The 22,852-nt window shown below is 46.9% G+C and overlaps 1 protein-coding gene across 2 annotated transcripts in view; it reads left to right on the forward strand.

Annotated features, from left to right (window-relative positions):
• Positions 1 to 1,213: 1,213 nt before the first annotated feature.
• The window catches only part of Gna12 (G protein subunit alpha 12), an 82,662-nt gene continuing 61,023 nt past the window's right edge, over positions 1,214 to 22,852 (forward strand). For both annotated transcript variants that reach the window (XM_052754198.1, XM_052754199.1), the window contains exon 1: positions 1,214 to 1,531. In XM_052754198.1, the coding sequence (XP_052610158.1) occupies positions 1,229 to 1,531 (303 nt within the window). In that variant the 5' untranslated portion in view covers positions 1,214 to 1,228. The remainder of the gene's footprint in view (positions 1,532 to 22,852) is intronic.

Consider the following 22,852-nt stretch of genomic DNA (forward strand, 5'->3'; position numbering starts at 1 on the left):
AGCCCTGGCTGGCTTCAAACTACGGACAATCTTCTGGCCTCTGCCTCTTAAGTTCTATGATGACCCACATGCGCCACCAACACCCTTCAGACCCCATGCTTTCTATCACTATGCCATATCAGACTGCCTTTGAATGATTATGACAATCACAAGTGTGTGTGTACCAGTGCACATACATGCAGAGGCCATGAAGTCGCCCGATGTCTTGCTCTATTGCCTTTCCATCTTAATTTTTGAGACATTGAACCTTAAGCTTACTTACTTACTTACTCTTTGGCTAGCCATCTAGCAAGTTCCTGGAATTAGTCTATCTTAGCTTCTCCAATGCTGGGGTTACAGGCACAACTGGGGATTTGAACTCATGTCCTCACACTTTCACAGGAAGTGCCCTTTCCCACTAAGCCATCTCTCTCCTTAATGACATTTTAAGAAAGTGCATGAGGAAGCCCATTCAACTCTTTGTTTTTTCCTTATTTTGGGTCTATGCAACATTCAAGGGAGCATTTGTTTGAAAATTATGGTCCACCCTGCTCCAGTGTTTTTGGAAGGAAAACGCCTGAGTTTTCTCTCTAAACTTAAGAGCAGGCGGACTTTATCGTTATTTCCCAGTTTTACGGCCACGTCTTAGGCAGATTCGGGAAGATCCAGATCCCATAGCCGAACCGAACCTGGGAATCCCGGCAGAAAGTCACTCTGTACACCTGGCACTTATGGCCACGCCTCGTTTCGCCCAATTTCCAATCCCACGCACGTTCACTGTGATTGACAGACACTCAGAACACTTGTAATTGGCCGCGGCGGACTGCAGCTCCTCCTCCTACATGGCCCCGCCTCCCTTTCATTCTGAAAGAAAGAAGCTCGCCCGGCCATCCAATGAGACACTCCCTTACCGCAAAGATCCCGCCTCTTTCGGCGCCGGCTCCGCCCCAAGGGCCACAGGAGCTCCCGCCTCCTCCGAGTCACGCTTGTCCAATAAAAAGGCGCGCTCCACAAGATAGAAGGCTTCTCAACCAATAATCAGGCTCCTGTGCGGCGCCGCCCCGCCCTCCGCGCTTTTCCCTCCGCCCCTCAGCCGGCACGGCGAGTGAGGGCCTCGGGGCGGCGGCGGCGGACGCGGCCTGAGGGAGCGGCGGGCGGGGCGGCGCCTGGCCCGGCAGGGCCGCGCCGGCTGAGGGGCGTCCATGGCGCGCGGGCCTCGGCGGGGCGCGGCCGCGGCCTGAGGGCGGCCATGTCCGGGGTGGTGCGGACCCTCAGCCGCTGCCTGCTGCCGGCCGAGGCCGGAGCCCGCGAGCGCAGGGCCGGCGCGGCGCGCGACGCGGAGCGCGAGGCCCGACGGCGCAGCCGCGACATCGACGCGCTGCTGGCCCGCGAGCGGCGCGCGGTCAGGCGGCTGGTCAAGATCCTGCTGCTGGGCGCCGGCGAGAGCGGCAAGTCCACCTTCCTCAAGCAGATGCGCATCATCCACGGCCGTGAGTTCGACCAGAAGGCGCTGCTGGAGTTCCGCGACACCATCTTCGACAACATCCTCAAGGTGACGCGCGGCACCGCCCACACACACCTGGCCCAAGTGGGGCGCGGGACCCGCCCCCTTTGTCCTCCACGGACCGGCGACCCTGCTGCCGGGCGCCCCTCCCTTCCAAAAGGGACCTCAAGCCACGCCAGCCGGGGTTACTCCGGCGACCCCCAGGGGCCTGATGGCTTTCCCGAGCCTTGGATGCTTGGGGACCGTGGGAGTGGAAGCTGAACCACCCTCGGGGACTTGGGTTCTGAAGGGCTGTTAGGGCTGGACACGTGGAGTGAGGGTCGCCAACTCTCCCTGTCCCTCCAGCAAGCGAAGTTTACAGTGTAGGAGGTTGGAGGACATCTGTCCCGTTTTCAGTTGTAAATGAGGATTGACCATTCTAATCGTTATTTTTTGAACACGGTGTCTCAACTATTCCAGGCTGGCCTTGAACTCACTAAGTAGCTGAGGATGACCTTGAACTTTTGAAAACCGCCCCCTCACTTTCCAAATACTGGAATTACTGGGGATGTGGGGCGCTGTGTCACCATGAGTGGTCCATGGAGGGCTAGGGATTGAACCCAGTGCTAGGTGGCACTTTACTAACTAAAATTATGTTGCTAGTCCCCAGTCTTAAGTTTTGAATGTTGGTTTGTTTTGGATTTTTGAGACAGGGTTTCATGAAGCCCAGGCTGGCCTTGCTGTGTAGCCGAGGATGACCTTGAGCTCCTTATCCTTCTGTCTCTGTCTCCCCAGTGGTAGGATTACAGACATGTGCCACCCACACATTTTTCTTTAAACTTTTTAGTATGGAGAATTAACACACACACACACACACACACACACACACACACACACACACACACACACACACACAAAGTTAAGAGGAGATGCCAGCTCAGCTTTAAAACAAGGGTCAATTCTGTGCCAATCTCCTTCACCTCTGATCCCTTGGTCTCTAAGCAAATTCTAGACGTATAGTTGCATTAGAAAATATTTTGGAAGCTCGCGGTGGTGGTGCATGCCTTTAATCCCAGCACTCAGGAGGCAGAGGCAGGCGGATCTCTGTGAGTTCAAGGCCAGCCTGGGCTACAGAGTGAGTTCCAGGAGAGGCGCAAAACTACACAGAGAAACCCTGTCTCGAAAAATAAAAAAATAAATAAATAAATTTTGGTATGTGTCACTAAACAATAAGATGACCTTACTTTAAAATCATACTCACAGGACCATTATGGAACTAAAAAATGACGCTAAGATGTGGTTCAGCAGTAAAGCATTTGTCTAGCATGCGCAAGCCCATGGGGTCCAACCCCAGCACAGCAAAACCTAAAAACAAAGAGCCTGCTCACTGTGATTCAGTGTCCACATTTCCTCTTGTTCCACAGTTGTTCCTGTGAGTTTGAACCAGATACGATAATCCTCATGTGGTTTTGAACTCAGGGTCCTATCCCTTGTGCCCTTTATATTCTGTGCCATATATGTGAAAGAAACAGTCGTGTTGGCAGAGTCTAGGGTCAGTGTCAGTACTGTAAGCCTGTGCAAAGGATCTGAAGGAAAGATCTGGAGCGCTGGGCCTGTAGCCCAGTTCTACAGTAGAGTGCTTGCCTAGCATGCACCAGGCCCTCGGTTGACTGCCAGATAAACAGGCCATGGTGGCATACTCCTGTAATTCCCGCACTGTGGAGGTGAAGTTCTGAGGCTAGCCTGGGCTATGTGAGACCCTGTTTCAAAAAAGACATAGAAAAGGAGGGCATAGAGCATCTGTCCTGCACCTAGATTGGTTTCCTCTTGAAGTTTCTCATTTCCCTTTTTCTAACCCTCTTGATCCTTCCCAAGCCCCCCTTTGTGTGTGTGTGTGTGTGTGTGTGTGTGTGTGTGTGTGTGTGTGTGTGTGTGCCCCCGCGCGCGCACAAATTATAGGTCTGAGGAAAGCTGCCCCAAGCAGGTAGAGAGGTTTGTCCTACCCTAAAACCTCTCTAGGAGACTAGGATTTATGGGGCCTGATGGGTTTTTAATTTAGCAAGGGGACACAGAAGCCCATCTGGGATGTGTCTTTCGCTTTGGCCTTGAGGAACCTTGGTGTAGGACGGTTGGGCTGGGATCCTGGGAGCCAGACTTCCGGGCCAACACTCCCACATTCAACATGTTTGTTACTAAATGTTTCATTTGAATACAAGTAGCTCCTTGGGGCTCAAGATGAGAAGAAAATCATTTGAAGGATATATCACACCCTTTCACCTTTCAGAGCCTCAGGGCAGCTCAGGGTTCTGGCTAAGTGCTCCATAAACATTTAGACAGCACCTTAAGGGAGGGGCCTGGTTCTTCAAAATTCCCCACATTGTCAGAGGGGTAGAACGTACTTGACTGTCACTGAGGGCCATTTTTATTTTTGCTGCTTTTCTGGACCCCAGAACCAGGTAGGCTTGGAGGGCTCAGTTTCTTTCAACTTGGGCGGCAGAAAAAATATTTAGAAACATAGATCTCAAGTCTACTTGGGTCTGTTAAGTACATTTAAAAGAAGTCAGTATCTCCTTCCTGCGTTCTTAGTGTTAACTTTTCCTGGCCTCCTTATCAACAGAAGTGAGATTTGTTAACGAGGATTCTGCTTGTTTTGTTTTGTAGAATGTCTTTTTAAAAGCTGGATTTTTTAAAATTAGTAATTTAAAATGTTTAGGCCTTCACAATTTCATGTGTGTATAAAATATCTTTTGGCCATTTTTTAGACCCCATCTCTCTCTTTCATCCCCTCCTAGCCCCACTGAGCCCTTCTTCCCAGCAGGCCCCCTTCATGGTGTTTTTTTTTTTTCTGCCCAACCTTTTTACTCATCGTTTTATATTGAAAGTGTTTTATCTGCTGTAACTAGTTAGAAATTCATTTTTCAACTTTAAATCCTTCCCACACTCCCTGGCCTCCTCTGCTGATCTTGGCCTTGATCAGTCAGTTCTCCCAATTCTATCATTTTGTCATTTCAAGATTTGCATAGGAGCTGAGGTGATGATTCAGTGGGTAAGAGTACTTGTTTTGTAAGCAGGGGTCCTGGGTTCGAATCCCTAACACCTATGTAAATAGCTGGGCAAGGCCTGTAAACCCCAGCATTGGGGGTTGGGGCACCAGAGACAGATGTGTCTCCAGAGCCTGCTTGGCAGCCAGCTTGGCAGAAATGCGCTTCCAGGTCAGTGAGAGACCCTTTCTCAAAGCCGTAAGACAGTAGTGATAGAGGAAGATACCTGATGTCCTGTTCTGGTCTCTGCACACCCACACACTCACGTGCATGCACTGTGCGCCCCCACACAGAGTTTTCTATAAATGGATTCCATGCAGAGTGTGGTTTTTGGAACTGACTTTTGTCAGAACATTTCTCCCCATGTGAGCAACTGTACGTGGCGGTAATTCCCTCCCTTACTGCTGAGTCACCTGGTAAGAGGTGTCTGGGTTCTTCCCACCTTCTACTCACTAGGACTAGATCTTATTTGAACATTCATGTACATTCTTTTAGATTGGTTGGCTGGTGGTTAGTTGTAACATAGTCTCATGTAGCCTAGGGTGGCCTCAAACTTAACCATGTTACTGAGGCTGGTATTGAACTCCTGGTCTTCCTGCTTCTATCTTCCAAGTGGTAGGATGACAGGCGTGGGCCGCTATGCTTGGTTGTGTGTCCATGTCTATGTTTTCATGTGTTTGGGATGAGTGTTAAGAGTGTAGCACTGTAGTGATGTGTTCATCTTATCAGTTTCTCTGCATCCCTGCTGGCATTAGGTGATGTCACTGGCTTCCTTCAGCTGTTCTTAGAGGTGTGTGTTGTGTCTTCTTGCAGTTTTAATTTGCATTTCCCTACTGCTAATGATGTTGAAAATCTTACCATTTGCCTCTCACCCTCTTTGGGGAAAAGTTTCTTATTTTTGTCCCTCTTCTAATTTTAGGTTCTTTCTGCTTTATTGTTGAGTTTAAGGAGCTCTTTGGTTTTTTTGAGACAGGGTTTCTCTGTGTAGCTTTGCGCCTTTCCTGGGACTCACTTGGTAGCCCAGGCTGGCCTCGAACTCACAGAGATCCGCCTGGCTCTGCCTCCCGAGTGCTGGGATTAAAGGCGTGCGCCACCACCGCCCGGCGGAGCTCTTTATATATGCTGGGTACTAGTCCTTTATTCCACATAAGGATTGTACATATGGACTGTCCTTCCATTCTCTACACTGGATCTTTTGCAAAGTAAACATTTTTAATTTCAGTAAAGTCCAGTTTATCCATTTTTCCTTTTATGGATCATGCTTTTGCTATCATGTCTTAAGAACTTTTTGCTTGGCCTAGATCCCAAAGATTTTTCTCTAGGAGTTTTATAGTTTTATGTCTTACATTTAGGTATGTAGTTTATGTAGATTGAATTTTATTTTTTTTCTGCCTGTGAATATCCAGTTTCAGAACTATTTGTTATTTTCTCATTGAACTGCTTTATGCCTTTATAAAAAATGACCATCGGTTGGTCTATTTATGTATATTTGCTCCAGGAGTCTGTATTTCTGTCCTTATGCTAGCATCACATAGCGTTGATCACTGTAACTCTATATGTGACTTTCAGTATTTCTCCCACATTATCTTTTTCCAGAGTTTAGTTATACCAGGGCCTGTGTCTTTTTTTCTTTATAACTTTAAAAAATTATGTGTGTTCTCATGTCTGATTGTGGGTACAGGGAGGAGCACAGCGCCCTTGGAAGCCAGATGAGGGAGTTGGACCCCCCACCCCCCACCCCTGAGCTGGAGTTATTGTGGTTGTAAGCCATCTGATGTGGGTTCTGGGAGCCTAACTTGGGTCCTCTGCAAGAGCAGCACATACTCTTATTCCCTGAATCATCCCTCCAGCCCCCATGTAACTTTAATAAATGGTCTATGTCTGTAAAAACCTTGTTGGGAAGTTGATGCAATTGATTTCAACCAGCAGATCCACTTAGAAAGAACTGAACACAGCACCTTCATTTAAGTCTGATTTTTTTTTTCTCACCAGCCTGCTCCACTTCCCATAGATTAAGCATGTTTTATGAAGTTTTTTTTTTCCCCAGAGCAGAGTTTTCTCTAAGGCAGTTATAAATGATACTGTGCTTTCGATTCAGCCCCACTCTCTGTTAATGATAACAGTGTACTTGGCCTCTGTGTTTGGGTCTTGTGCCCATGATCTTGCTGATCACAGTGGTTGTAAGATCTCTCTGGAGGGTCTCTACTTGCAGTAGTCTACACAAACTGTTGTGTTATCTGCAAGTAGAGATTGTTTTAATTCTTGCATCCCTTGAGTATTCCCTTGCACATGTGGCAGCACCGATGGCCTTGGTGGAGTATTTAAGAAGATGAGAAGTTGGAGGTCTGGTGTGAACATGGAGGGGGGAATAGGGGATGTCTGTGTTTATATTTCATTGTATATACATACAGAATTCTCAAAAAATAGATTGACTATAAAAACACTGGAGTAGTTCAGAAAGATAAGAGAGTGCCTCATATTTCTTTTTCTTTGCCTATTGCAATTGCTACAACTTTCAGTGCTGTGTCAAGTGAGAGTGCTGAGAATCCTGATGGCCTGTCTTTCTTTACTGCTGCCGACAGTCAGTGTCTTCTTTAGTTAACTGATTTTGCTTGTGTCTTTGTGTATATGTAGCTGGACCTGTGTGCATGTGGAAGTCCGAGGTCAACCTTGGGCGTCATCCCTTGCTTTTGAGACAAGGTCTCTCACTGGCCTGAAGCTCACTGATTAAGCTAGGCTAGCTATCTGGTGAGGCCTAGGGATTCACCTGTCTCCTCCTTCTCCCTGCTGGGGTTACAAGTATACCACCACCAAGTCCGATTTTTTTCATGCCAGTTTTGGGAATCAAACTTACGTCTCGATGCTTTGATGTAAGCATCATCATGCTTTGATGTAAAGCACTCTGCCAACTGAACCATCTCTTTGACTGGATTGATTGATTTGTTTGTTTGTTTGTTTGTTTGTTTCGAGACAGGGTTTCTCTGTATAGTTTTGGTACCTGTCCTGGATCTCACTCTGTAGACCAGGCTGGCCTCAAACTCACAGGGATCCGCCTGTCTCTGCCTCCCGAGTGCTGGGATTTAAAGGCGTGCGTCACCACCGCCCGGCTGGATTGATTGATTTTTTTTTTAACACCACATTTACACACACATTTTTTTTTTTCCTTTGGTGGTTTAGGAGATGGCACCCAGGCATGTTACACATGCTAGATTAGTATTCTACTGCTGAGCCTCACTCCCATCTGTTTTTTTACTCTTCCTAGGGGGTTATTGTTTTATTACTAATTTTTTCTCTCACCAATGATCAACTTTTTTATTACATTGATTTTTTTCTCCCGTGTGATGTTCCAGTTTTTAATTTCATTTATTTCTGTTTATTTGCTTGATTTTTAAGAATGGGGGTGGGCAGAGTCCATGCTGGCTTTGAACTAGCCTGTGGCAATCCTCCTGAGTACTGAGATAGGTATGAGCCACCACCCTAGGGTTAATTCTTCTCTTTAGTATTTCTTTCCTTGTTTACTTTGGATTTAATTTGTTCTTCCTCACTCCTGGTTGAGAGAGAGAGAGAGAGAGAGAGAGAGAGAGAGAGAGAGAGAGAGAGAGAGAGAGAGCGCGAGCGCACACGAGAGAGCCTGTGAGAGAGCCTCCCCAGAGCTGGGATTAAAGGTGTGACCACCCATGTTTGGCTCCTTTCCTTTTTGTTGTTTTATTGACCAGACTGGCCTCAAACGATGCAAATGAGGCTGCCCTGGAGCTTGCAATCCTCCTGCCTCACCTCCAAGTGCAGGGATTCTCCACCGTGTTGAAGCAGAATCTCTCTTGTTTCTGCCATGCTATGATGAACTCCACGCTCGAAGGTGACTTTGGTCTCACCCTCAGCAGAGCTGGGGTTCTGGGTGAACACCATTGCACCTGCTTTGGCTTTTTAGTGGGTTCCGAGGCTTGAACTTGGCTTTTCAGGTTGTCGGGCTTCTGAGCCAAGCACCTTTACCACTGAGCCATCTCACTGCCCCAGCATCTCTTTTTCTAACAGACATTTTAAGTGCTGTGAATCGCGCTCCGTGCTGCCTCCACTATGACCACATATCTATGTCAATATGCTCTTTTGTTTTTGCTCTGTCTTGTGTTCATTTATTTATTTACTTACTTGGGCTATCTTTGACTCATGAATTATTTGTATGTGTGATGTAGTTTCTGACTGTTGTCTGTTTGTTGTTGAGTACTAGTAGGGTCCATTGTGGTTGGAGGACACACACTATACGGTTCCTGTTCTTTTCTATTTCTTGAAGTGTGTCTTACAGCCCAAATCACAATCTCTTTAACATATGTTGTGTGGTCCTAACAGTGAATAGTCTCTAGGCACTTGAGACTATGCGTAGCCTGCTATTTGCTGGAGTGTTCTGCACATCAGCTGTTGTTGGTTGACAGTGATGAGCACAGTGTCCTTACTGAGCTGTCCAGTGGTTTCATCGTTGCTGAGAGTGGGGTATTTACGTCCCCAGCTATAATTGTGCATCAGTCTGTCCTGTAGCTCTGTCCATTTGCTTTGTATTTTGAGGTTCTGTTTTGTGTTCCATAAACCTTCTCAGTTTGAAGCCTGTTTCTACTGAATGTATGTGGTCTTTGTATAAAGTCAGGATGTGTACATCAAGCCACAGGCAGGGAGGAAACTGTCTAGTTTCCTTGCACTGGTTCCTTCTTTAGCAACCATTGTCACACTTCTTTTTTTTGCTGATTCCATGGTGTCTGCTCTCTCCATCCTTTTTCCTTTCATCTATCTGTGTGTGTGTGTGTGTGTGTGTGTGTGTGTGTGTGTGTGTGTGTGTGCACGCCTCATATGTGTGTCTGTCTGTCTCGTGTATGTGTGAATGTGTGATGTGTGTGCATGAGTGAAGACGTGTGTGAGGTGGCACGGGTGTGGGTAGAAGTCAGAGAATAACTTGTAGGAGTCTCCTTTCTCCTACAGTAAGATCCAGGAATTGAACTCACGTCCTCAGGCTTGTACAGCATGTGTCCACTGAACCACCTCACTTGTTTTTTTGAAAAAGAGCCTTCATGTGTAGCCCAGACCAGTCTCTGATTTGTGATCCCTCCTTCCCTAGCTTCCCAAGCCCAGTGATTACAGGCTTGTGCTACCATACCCAGTTTATGAAGTACTGAGGATTGAACTCAGGGCTTCATGCATTCTAGGGAAATACTCTACCAACTGAACCCTGTTGCCCTTCATTCTTAAAGGTTATCCCATCAGCAGCTTTAGAATTCATATTTAATACTTATTTACTTTGAGACAGCATCTCATACAGCCTGGTCTGGCCTCTAACTTGTTATGTAACAAGGACAACCTTGAATTATGATCCTCCTGCCTCCCTCTCCCTGGTGCTGGGATTACAGGCATGCATTACCATATCCAGTTTATGTCCTCCTGGTGATGGAACCCAGGGAGAGCCACTATCAAGTAAGCTACATCCTGCTGGACACTTTTAGTACTAGAAAATGTGCCATATTCTGCCTCTCCCACCCTTGACTTTGGAGAAGTCCTTGTCATGTGTTCCTCTTCAATGCTTTATTTTTCTCTAGCTACTTTTATGGCTTTTTTCTTTGCCTTTTGTTTCCAGAAATTTAATTATGATTTAGCTCAACATGGATTTCTCTCTGTTTATCCTATGTGGGGCTTGCTCATCTTTCTGAGTCTGGACATTTATGTCTTTTGCCAGGTTTTAGGTGTGTGGGGGGAGTGTTCCAGCATTGTTGTATCAAATACTTTTCAGTCTCGTGCACTTTTTCTTCTTAATGTGGGCCTCTGTTGACAAAGCTGTCCACTTCTTTTTGTTGTTGTTTTGTTTCTTGTTTTCCTGGACTGGGGGTTGAGCTCCATGCCACCCTCTGGCCAGGCAGCCACTGCACACTCAGCTGTTGCTCCAGCTGCACTTTTGTTCTTGACCTCTGAGTCTGTTTCCTTGTCAAGTGAGGCTGTGACGTCAGCCTCTGGGCCTGGGTGGCAGAGGAACACTAGCCCAGCCCCCACTTCCTGCATCCTTGGTCCTGTCTGAGAGCTCTGTCACTTACCCAATGGAGGAATGGGAGCATCCCTGCCAGGCAGAGGGTGGGAGATTAGACTCCTTTGAGGCACTGCCACCTCTCTGCTGGGCCACTTGGAACATGCCTGTCTCCTGGTTCCTCAGGGCAGGAATATAGAGGAAAATCAGCTTGCCTCTCCATTCTGCTGAGCTAAATATTTGGGCCTACTTGTTGTTGCTTTGGTTTACCATAAATAATCCCAGTAAGACTGCCTGGTCCGTTCTTTCTCTTGATTCCTAGCTGGACCTCCCTTGGAGCTCATGTATTAGGTACTTTGGAAATCATGTAAGACTATCTTTGGTAATAGAATGGCCCCCACACTGAAGCCCAGCTTGGCATCATCCTTTGATCTGTGTGTGATGTGTTCAGTTTAAAACCATTGTTAATTACAGAACTTCACATACAGTTAGAAGCTAATGATCTGCTTGGAGGGTCTTTGTTATATCTTGTAATTCCATTTACATAATTATATTGTCTCATTTAACTACTTCAGCTAAGATTTGCCTTGCATGTGTATACATTGCTTTAGAAACTTCTGGGAAATTTGGATTATTTGAATGGGTGGTCCCACATTGATGCTGAAATAAAATAATTAAATTCAGAATGTTCGGGGCTGGAGAGATGGCTCAGCAGTTAAGAGTACTTCCCACTCCTCCAAAGGACAGGATTTGAGTTCCCAGCACCCACGTCAGGTGACTCAAGGCCGTCTATGATGCCAGCTCCAAGTGATGCAGTGCCTTCTTCTGGTCTCCTTGAATAGCTAGCTATACACATGTAATCTACATTCCACACAAACACACACATAAATAAAAACAAATTTAAAAAAAAATTGTTTAGGTCCAGAATGTGCAGTGCACTGGGTGCTGGTGGAAGTGGGGGCACTTTCTGAATACCAGTTATTTCCAGCCTAGGGCATCTGTTTGCTGCAGAGATATTGCACAAGAACCTAGAGTATGAGTGTATACAACACTAAACACTACTGAGGAGGCAGAGAGGCAGGTGACTCAGTGGGAGAAGGGAAGATTAACCCTGGCAGAGGCATCAAGAGGCCTTGTCCAGGAAGTGTGAATGCACCAGCCTTTGAAGACTCTGGAAGATTCCAGCAGGTAGAGAAGGAGAATACTGTACAGGCACATGCAACAGGTAGGGCTGTGGAGACAGTCAGCCAGGTGCGAGCTGGGCTTTGTAATCTAAAGAAGTGGTTAAAATATGGTGGTTTGCTATGGCCACTAACAGTCACAATAGAAAGTCCATACACAAGCATGTGCTTTCAAGGGTATCTATGGACTGTAAATTAAAAACTTTTATTGTAAACTGTAAAGATTATGTTAAAATTGGAGGTTTTCAGAATCGAAGTCCAGCTCAAGTTTAAAGTGATTGATGCAAGCATGAGGACCTGAGTTCAGATCCCTCAGCTCCCACATAAAAAGCTGGGCACAGCAGTGCATGCCTGTAACTCTAGCACTGGTGGAGGGGAGACTAGGGACTTGGTGGCCAGCCAGTGTTGCTGACACGTGAGCTCTGTGTCCAGGGAAGGGAATTTGACTCCAAACGTTAGGTAGACAACAATAGAGGAAGACAACCAGTTACCTGCCTTTAGCCTGCACATGTGTACATGCAGGCAAGTGTACCTGCACACACATGTCCACACGTGCGTGTACCCTTCACACACACACATGCTCAACACAAAAGAATTGTTTGGGTTTTGTTAGAGCTTGAAGCTAAGGAATCTGGGACTCTGGAGATGCCTCCATTGCCCGTTTGTGTTTTCAGTCACATTGAAACTCCTGGCCTCTGATAGTCACTGTTTCTTGGGCTCAGAAGCCCCACGTGGGGCTCAGTGACTCCCACAGTGGGTGGGCTGGCACGGGTGCTGAGGCGGAAGTCAGCTCCCTGGGTCTGGAGCACAGTTGGGTTTTTACTGCCTTGTTGGCAAATTGCACTTGAGTAAGCAGATTTTCTCTTACACTTGGACACATGTGGTTGGTTCTTTTGAAACGCCCAAAAACAAAAGCATCTTTTTCCATCAGTTGGGGGAGAAAAAGCCAGCAAGAACACTGTAGCTACCAAAAGGGATTCAGGGCTCCAAATGGTAGGTCTTTCCTTCCTGGGTTACCGATTACGTGTGTGAGAGGAGCAGCATTTGACCTTCATCATGCCAGGACTGCCCCTGGTGTTGACTGATGTTCAGGGTCAACTCTTAGAAGTTCTGTAAAGCCAAGAATGGGCCATGGTGCCGGGTGGTGGTGGCGCACGCCTTTAATCCCAGCACTCGGGAGGCAGAGCCAGGCGGATCTCTGTGAGTTCGAGGCCAGCCTGGGCTACCGAGTGAGTTCCAGGACAGGCGCAAAGCTACACAGAGAAACCCTGTCTCGAAAAACCAAAAAAAAAAAAAAAAAAGAATGGGCCATGGAGCCCGTCACTCATAGATGAAGATACACAGTTTATCTGGAGCTGTAATTCCAGGGTGATCGTCAGAGGAGCTCGTGTAATGTGCCCGGTGCGTCTCTCACTACCTGAATTACAGCAACGTTCCTCAGGTAGGTAGATTACATCTAGACAAAAGGTCAAAGCCTGTGAGGCTGAGGCAGGAGAGTCACTGCAAGCTTGCAGCTAGCTTGGTCTGTGCTGTAAGGACAACATAGGGGAGACCGTCTCTAAAGAAACCAAGAGGCTTCACCACCTAAGTTTGATTCCCAGAACCCACATAAAGGCTGAAAGAGAAAACGGACTTCATAAAGTGGTGTCCTGTGACTTCCGCATGTGCACTGTGGCACTCATGTGCCTGAATACACCTATCAGGTGTACTCACAATAACAAATAAAATCAAGGTTTAAAAAGGAAAATCAAAAGAGTTGCAGTAGTTAAGTGAGTTGTCAGAGCTGTCACTTAGTGTCACCTAATTCCCTTGTAGGGTAAACAGCAGGAGTAATTATTGCTGGCCTGTGGGACGGGCTTTCAATGAATGCTTGTTTTGCCAATTAAGACATCTATCTGTCTTGAGCTGTAGAGATGGCTCAGTGGTTAAGAGCACTGGCTGCTATTGCAGAGGACTGAAGTTCAGTTCCTAGCACCCACATGGGAGCTCACAGGTGCCTGTAACTCTAGTTCTAGGCCATCTGATAGATACCCTTTTCTGGCCTCTGGAAACACTTGTATGTACATGGTGTACATACAATCATTAAGGCACATATACACATAAAATTAAATAAGACGTCTGTTTTGGGGACAGAGAATATGGCTCAGTAGAAAAACATGGGCTTAACATGCTTAAGGCCTTGGGTTTGATTTCCAGCACCTTTCACAGGAAAATGTCTATGTCTGAATACGTGTTTAACTCTGTCCTGGTGCACTGGCCAGACATTTTTCATTCCACATTAGTATATCTCTTGGAGTAGCTGCTTCTGCATGGGTTCCTTGGGCCAGTCTGAAAATTAAACTTTGGATACATACCATCTGTAGGGCAACAAGTCACACTCCTACTTCTTGGAAGGGGGCTTTTGAGGAGCAGTCAGGAGTCGCAAATGTCCAAGGAGGTAATGTCCCTGACCGCTGCCCTTTTATACAGCTTCAGTAGTCCGGTGGCTGGCAGCTTTTTCCTGACTCTGGCATCTGTTTTATCATCTCACCTGGGCACCATTTGGCCCTGTGAAGTTAGATTGCTACAGCCAAGGCAATGGTAATGATCATCACTGGTGCTAGCCTATGCTCTTGTAGGTGACAGAGGGTACCAAGTGGCTACTGAAACAAGAGTTGAGCAGAATTGTGGGTGAAGGAGTATGCAAATGCAGATAGTGGATTAATGTTATGACTGTGTCTGCTGGGGATAAACCAGTCATCAGGGTCTGTTTGGAGCAGTAGAAGGGTCAGGTGGCTCCCAAGTCTGCAGGAAGACCTGCTCCATCCGCAGAGCCAGGCAGAGCCCTGCCCTGTGTATGGCCCTTGGGCTTATCTCTTAGGTGGCTTCTCTCTGGAGACTGGGAGGACAAGGGGAGGACAGAGCAGAAGGCCGGATATCACTGATCCAGAGGCTGGGAGGATGCAGGCCAGGAGACCTTGCCTGGCTTAGGCTCCTCCATCCTTCTAATGGGTGTCTGATGAGATCTGCTTGACTAATTATAAAATTATAAAATCCTACACTGTGCTGGGCCAGTGGTTCAGACAGATAGGAAATTTCCATCAGGGCCAAGGTTAAGGTGGGCACACCTCCACAGCCACTGAGAGTACCAAGAGACATAAACTGCATGAATTTTTAAGGTGAAATTCTGCTCGTCTTTGTAAACAAGATGTACAAGAAGACCCATTAACCCAGAAAGGAGGTGCTCTCTTCCAGCTCCCTTCCCAGTTATAGGTATTAACTACTTGAGAGGAGTGTTTTCAGCCCAGCAGGGTAGGACACACCTGTAATCCTAGCACTCGTGGCTGAGGCAAGAGATTCACAAATTCACAGTCGGCCTGGCCTACAAAGTGAGACCCTATCTCCAAAAAAAGGAAAGAAAAGGAAAAAAAGAAAAAGAAACCACACAAAACAAGACTGAAGAGATGGCTCAGTCAGGAAAATTCTGGAAGATTATAGTTTGATCCCTAGAACCTATGTTAAAAAGCCTCGTGTGATAGTGCATATCTGTGATCCCAACATGGGAAAGCAAAAACAGGATTTCTAGGCTCTCTGGCCAGCTTGTTGAGCCTACTTGGTGAGACCCTATATCACAAAGAAGGTGGAAAAAAAAAGAAGGTGGATAGCACCTGAGGATGTCCTTGGACCTCCACATGTGCACACATGTCCTCCCCTCAGTACACACAAACATATTTCAAAAGATGAGCTTTTGAAAGCTTTTCTCTACTATAATAGGATTTTCAGTTCCCACTCAATTCTATCTGCAATGCTTGCCTCACACAAGGTAGCCAGCCAGTGACTGTATATTTTTTGTGGCCACATAAATGTTTTTTTCAGGGAAACAGTTTCATAATTCTAGGATAGGGAAAGACTGTCCTAGGACCCTAATGACTTGTAACTATAGGTGGAAAACACTGTTAATGTTAATTCCAGGACGTGGTAGCACCCATTTGTAATTCTAGCACTTGTGAGTGGAGACAGGAGAATCAGAAGCTACAGTTATCTCCAGCTACATACTGTATTTGAGGCCAACCTGGGCTTCTTTGGACACTTAATCCTAGTGCTGAGATACAGAGGCAGGTGGAGCTCTGAGTTCAAGTCCAGGACCACATAGTGAATCTCTGTCTCAAAACAAAAACGGAGAGGGAGAGAAGACCAGAGGAAGGCCCTGTTAGGTGGTGTGGAGTGCCTCCTTGGGAGCTTGGTCATTTACCTCCTTATCAGTACTTATTTAGTAGGACTGTAAAGTCCTGAGACATTTTAAACAAACATACCAGGACTGTCGGCGGCTAATTAGAGCAGGTGTCTCATTAAAACTAATCATTGGGGAAGCTGAGTCGGCAGGTCTCTTACTGTCTAACCCTCAGCCAGACACTGCCACAGCTGCAGATGGCCGAGGCAGTCTGCCCAAGAGGGATGCCCCTGTGCTGGGGTGGTCTGTGTTCTTTTCTCCACACTTTCAATTGTCACTGTGTCCGAGCCTTGGGTGACCCAGTCTGGGTAAGGCTGAAGTTTCTGGTGGCCTTCCCCTTTCTAGCCTCAGCCACTATGCTCCTCCTACTTTTTCCCCACTGCCTCTTTGCTCCATGGCCAAGGAAGGTTGAATGGCTAGTGAGGCTGGTGAGTTTGGGAGAACAGTGGTGGGCAGACTGAGCTCAGCAGCACTGCTATCAGAGCACATTGCCTTTTCTTGATGCTGTGGGCTTGTCTGTTGGCCTGCTTTAGTGAGTGAGCCTGCCTGCCCTCAAGCCAAGCTCTTAGGAGCACAGTCAACATTTTGATCTCTATTTGCCTGACTCCTACTTTTTTCCTTTTTTTTTTTTTTTAATTTTCTTTTTTGTTATTGTTTTGTATTGCTGTTTTGAGACAGGTTCTCACTATGTAGCTCAGGCTGACCTTGAACTCACGATTCTCCTGTCACAGCCTCCAAAGTGGTAGAATTTCAGGTGTTTGCCAACCACACCCAGTCCTGACTCCTGTTTTGAATCCGGAATCCAATCAACTGGTGTGGATATGAATGCTGTAACTAGGGTAGAGGCAAGAGTCTAGCGCTGGGGTTGTAAGAAAGAAGCAGTCAGAGGGAAAGGCAAAACACCATGGACAACATGAGGGTGGGCGTCTCTGCGTTCTTGCTAATGAGCTCCAGTCTGGGAAGAAGCAGACCCTGGAACCTGAAATTCAAGGGAACTTGGCCAGGGGCAGAGAGAGTGTTGTCTCCAGATCCCTGGCTGCACCTGGAGGTAAACCTGAGTCCTAGAACCCTAAGCAGGATGGAGAACAGAGTTCAGGCCAAACCAGCATTCCTCTTTCTTCACCTCCTTCCTCAGCCATGGGCTTGCAAACCATGTCTGTCCGTCCATCAGTTTCAGCTCTGAGTTTGGAAGTGAGAAGGAAGAGTGCATGATGGCCGAGAGCACTTCAGTGGAAAGCTCCACATGGGAAAGCGAAAAGAAATGGCCAGATAGGCTTGCACATGCCTGAGACCCACAAGAGGCTGGGCAGCTTGGGCTACAGAGTGAGGTCAAGGGCAGTCTGGGCAACTAAATCAAGGGTGGGAGAGATGGCTCAAAGGTTAGGAGTGCTTGCTGCTGCTCTTCCAGAGGACTGAGCTCTGATCGCAGCACCACACTGGGGAGCTTACTGCTACATAGCTCTAGTGCCAGGGGATCTGATACCGCCTCTGGCATCTGTGGGCACACACATGGCAGATAAACACAGATTCAGATAAACTAAATCTAAATAAAGCAAAAACAGTTTGAAATGGAGTTCAGAGGTTAAGTGCTTGCCCTGGTTTCAGGCCAAGGGTGGGAGACACACACACACATGCACATACACACACACACACACACACACACACACACACACACACACACACACACACACACACACACACGGAGAGAGACAGAGACTTTTCAGGTGCCAAAGCCAAAAGCCTGGAAGGAAGGGAAATAGAGAAGGCAAAAGACTGAAATCCAAGTCTGAGAGGGAAAAGAAGGCAACTGGAACAGAAGTAGATTGCCAGGACGGTTCCATTGTATGAGAACACAAGCATGGTCAGAGATAGTGAGACAGTGGCTGAGATAAAGGGGGATTGCAGTGCTAATGAGAAGGGTTAGTGCAGATAACCCCGGGAGCTCTAACTGGTGAGAAATTGGAAGTCGCAGGTAGACACAGCTGAAGGATAAAGTAACAGAGGCACCAGTGGGTTGCAGTACATCTGGACTCCTGCAGTTGCTTCCTGTGGAACAAACCTGGTGTCAGTGTCCAGAGAGGGCTGTGGCTTTCCTTCCCATCATACCTCAGGAGTGGGGACTGGCGTGTTCTAGGATCACCTCTTCCTCCTGCCATCTCTCTGTTAGGCTCTCCACATGGCCTTCTGTCCCACTGAGTCATCTCTTAACCCCAGGAATCATTTTAGCAATTACTGGGGGTTTTCTGGTGTTTTTTTTTTTTGTTTGTTTTAATGTATATTTGTGTTTGTGAGTGTATGTCCCATGCATGTGGGTGCCTGCAGAGACAAGAAGAGTTTGCTGGAACCCCTGGAGCTAGAGTTACAAATAGTCTTGAGTTGCCTGCTATGGGTGGTGGGAACCTGGAAGAGTAGCAAGTGATCTTAATCATAGAGCCACCTGCTCCAGGTGTGGTAGGCCACTCTGGCCTTGGTACTATGAAGGTGTTTGGCTGCACAGTTCTCAACCCCTCCTCTCACATAGATCAGTGGTTCAGTGGTGGCAGCCCATGATTACTGGAGAGAGGCAAGGCAGTGCTTGTATTTCAGGTTCAGATAGGAAAACAGAGCCACTAGCCCGTGTGAAAAGTGGCTGCCTGGTAGAGTGATGGAAAGGTAGTTAGAGTACCGTGAGCTGGTGTAGTAAGAGAAGCAGGAATGCTGGAAGTGTGGGAATTGCTACCCGGGAGCATACCACCCCAAGCCTGGTGTGGGAGGATAGATGCTCACACCTCTGTCAAGCTCACCTTCTCACACTACCGCCCTTCTTCACACTCACCTTCTCACTGGCAAATCATCTCACATTCACTCACCTCATGCTAACACACATATGCTCACAGAAACCACTTCATACTGACACATGCTAACTTTGTCACACACCCACATTCACACCAACACTCAATTGTAAGCATAGTAGTATAAGTACTAGGATCTTGTTTTTAAAACACGTATGTTTATTTCTAAGATATGATTGTGGACGTGTTAGCTCTAAAATATATTTTCCACAGTAAATGTTATTTTAGAAACTTCCATCTAGTGGTTTTACCCTGTGAATCCCTAGGAAGGTAGCCTTCCTCTACCAACTGAAGCCTTTGTGCCTGGCGGCTCTTCTGCAGTTGCCCAGAAACTTTGATTTTTGAACTGTAGGTGTTTTAACTTAATTTCTGGTTAGAATCCTGCGTTAGAATTTTTGTCATCTCGACTATTTTCAGAATGTGTAAATATTTGCCAAGCAGACCACAGCATCTTCAGCATTTTCTTTTTAATTGGAAACTTGTTTTAATTCTTGGTGACTTGCCTGAGTTCCCATCCTCCCCCAGTCTCTCCCGTGACCCATGTGTTTGTTATACTTGATGGGCCAGTACTGAGGTACCCTTAGGAACTAGAGTCCGTGGTTTACATTAGGGTCCACTCTCTGTGTCATGTGATTCTGTGAGTTTTGGCAAATGTATCATGCAGTAAAGTTTCACTGGGCAAAGTCCCCTGTGTCCTACTTCCTCCCTCCCCCACTGCTGGCTGCTGGTCTCCTTGTCTCTCTTTCACCTTCTCTAGAGTGTCTCACATGGGAGTCACCGCCTCTGGAGATTTAGTTGTCACATTTGGCAGTGTAGAACTGAGGTGCTCTGCATTTCTTATGTAGCCTCATGGGTTGTTTCTTGTGCAGAATCATACACCGTTGCATGGATGGAGCATTCACTTGCTTGTTAAAGAACATCTTGATATTCCCCAAGTCTGAGCAATTATGACCCAAACTGCTACAAACACTTGGGTGCAGGTTGTTTTATAGTACACACAAGGCTTGAGTCCATTTTGTTAAGGAATGGTCTTGAGTGTTTTGCATTCCCAGCAGCAGGGACTGAAGAGCGACTGTTGGTCCACATTTATGCCAGCTTTTGGCATGGTTGGTGCTTTGGATTTAGCCATATTAATAGCTGTGTAGTGCTAGCTCATTTGCTGTGGGTTTGGGGGGTTTTGGTTGTTTTGGGTTATTTTCTTCAGTGTTGAGATTATATGCATGAGGTGTCACAGCTGCCTTCAGTACTTCATTCATTTCACAGCTGAATAATATTCCATTGTGTAGGTGTACACAATGTGTATCTATCAGTTGATGGACATTTGGAATTGTTCTCACTTTTTGATTAGTACAGGCAAGCTTCTCTGACCATTCATGTGTGGACATATGCCTGTGTAAACAGATCTTTGTTTCATTGGATGTATATGATGTTAGCTTTTCATTGCTATAAAAACATCTTAACTAAATAGACTTGCAAAAGAAAGTTAAATTTGGCCCCAGCTTTGGAAGACTAAGCTCATAACTGGCCACACTGCCTATAGGCCCTAGGGAGTCAACCTGTCAGGTAAGGACGGGGAGGTAGGGAGAGTTCACATCTCACTTTGGGGCCACACTGCCAGTGCCTTATAGATTTCCATTTCTTTTCTTTTCTTTCTTTTTTTTTTTTTTTGGTTTTTTGAGACAGGGTTTCTCTGTGTAGCTTTGTGCCTTTCCTGTAACTCGCTTTGTAGACCAGGCTGGCCTCGAACTCACAGAGATCCGCTTGTCTCTGCCTCCTGAATGCTGGGATTAAAGGCGTGCGCCACCACCACCCGGCAAGTTCCATTTCTTAAAGGTTCTGCCATCTCCCACTAGGGTCTTGGCTTTGGGGGCTCATACTGAAAACTGGGATCATCAGCACAGGTGGTAGCCCTGTGGCTGACATTCTGAGGAGTGCCAGGTTGCTTTCCAAAGCAGGGGAAAGCAGCTCTTCCCTTCATGTGGATTGCAGCCTGATGAGGCCCCACTGTTCCCCCAGGCCCTGGCCAACACTTGCTGTTTGCCTGTTTCTTTCAGTGTAGCCACTGTGGGTTCAGGTCCTTCCATATGCGTGTTCACTGGGTTCTGCCTTTAAGAGCATTTTAGTCTTTTGCTGGGAATGGGACTTGAACCCAGGGCCTCCAGCATGCTAGTGAAGTTCACTACACTGAGCTAAGCCCCATCCCAAGCCTTGTTTTTGACTTCTTGTCATTTGCTTCTTTTTATTTCCTAATGACCGTCATGTATATAGGAGGGAGGGACCTATAGCAATTTGGACAGTCACATGTCAAGGAATTGGAAGTATGCAGTGATTTTAAAGTGTTACATTGTCATTATTTTGAAGAAAATGTTGGGAATGTACAACTGGAATCAAAATCCTCTAAAGAGTTATCATTTTCAGCTGTTTACATTACCTTCTCCACAGCCACCATTCTGACGGGGGTTGTCCTCTATGATTTCCTCCTGGTCTTCTGCATACCTGGTCTAAGAAGTCTTCTCAGATGTTCTTCCTAAGGCTCTTTCCTGCTGAGGAAATTACAATGAGCCTCAATCCCCCCTACCTGTTCTATCTTCCTTCCTTCCTTCCTTCCTTCCTTCCTTCCTTCCTTCCTTCCTTCCTTCCTTCCTTCCTTCCTTCCTTTTCTTCATTTTCTTTTTTTAGATAGAATTTCATATTGTAGCTCAGTTTGGTTTGGGACTTGTGCTCTTCCTGTGCTAGCCTCTGGAGTAGGGGGAGGGGGGATGCTGCACTCTTGTGAAGTGCCTAGAGGTGCCATTAGGTGTTACCAGTCACTCCGCACCCTATTTATTTCTTTATTTCTTTATTTATTTGTTGGTGTAGGTCTCTTACTGTTCTTGATGCTCACTTTGGCTAGACTGGCTAGTCAGTGAGCCCTGGGATCCTCCTGTCACTGCTTCCCCAGTGCGGGGATTTCAGGCACACATAGCACAGCTTGTCTGGAGTTTTTACATGAGTTCTTGGGGGTCAAATGCAAGTTCCGTGTTTCCAATGAAAGCCCTTTACTGAATGAGCAACTTCACAGCTCTGCATCCAGTCATTTATAAGGAAGAAATGACCACAGGGGCTGTTGTCCATCAAATACAAGACACTCCTCTTCCTTGCTAGACCCCTCCTGTCTATTGCGGTCTTCCTGCTGTGCTTTCTCCACTTCTGAGCATCATCAAATTAAGTGAAAGCACTCCTTTGGGGAAAGTAGAGAGCTTCCTGTTCTTAATACACTGCTGGGAGGGAGTTTGGGGGGCGGGGGCTCACACCAGCCTCTGACTGCCTCTAGCTGTTCCCTTCCCCCTCTGCCAGTGCCCTCGCCACAGCTGACCTGGTCGATGAGAGCTACAGTTTTCCTCCTTTCTGGCTGCTGGGTAGTAGTGGAGAACCCTGGCACGGGATCAGAGGGAAAAGAGAGGGAGTCCTTCCTCCTTCCTCCCCCTTGTTTGTTGTGGTTCCCGAGCCTCCCTTCCACCAGTCTGGGTGTGCTCTTCGCTTTCTCATGGGCAGACTGGTATAAGCTGCCTTCTGAGGCAGCATGATGATCAGAGATGGTCATGGAGACTCATGTACTACCCAGGGCAGGTTCTGGGTCCAGCCAGTCATGCTCATGGCAGAGGGGATGGTGCCTCCTTCCCTCAGTTCACAGATGCTGTTGCTTGCGAGATCGTGTACTGCTGTGCTCCCGTCTGGGTAGTCTTGTTCACATGTAGATTGTGATGCAGTAGGCCAGAAGCGGGGTCTGGGAGTCTGAAACTCTTCGAGTTCACAGCTGATTAGTTATGCCCCTTGATTCCTTCGAGTAACAAGGATACTCAGGACTTTAAAAACCTTCAGCAAACTAACTGAATGTCAGGATGAAATGACACCATAATAGGGAGCACCTCCGACCTGTCCCCAAGCTGTTTAATCAGCAGGTATTTACTGAACACTTACTGTGTGTAGGTGCTCAGGACACATCCCTGTAACAAAAAGAAAACAAGCCAGACACAGTGGTGCATGCCTGTAATCCCAAACTCAGGCAGCTGAGGCAGGAGGATTACAAGTTCCAGGCGGGCCAGCCCGGACTACATAGTAAGACTCTGTCTCAAAGAGGGGGTTGAGGGTA

The sequence above is a fragment of the Peromyscus californicus genome, unplaced genomic scaffold, assembly GCF_007827085.1.
Source record: "Peromyscus californicus insignis strain IS unplaced genomic scaffold, ASM782708v3 Scaffold_2__1_contigs__length_46816999, whole genome shotgun sequence".
NCBI classification, from domain to species: Eukaryota; Metazoa; Chordata; class Mammalia; order Rodentia; family Cricetidae; genus Peromyscus; species Peromyscus californicus.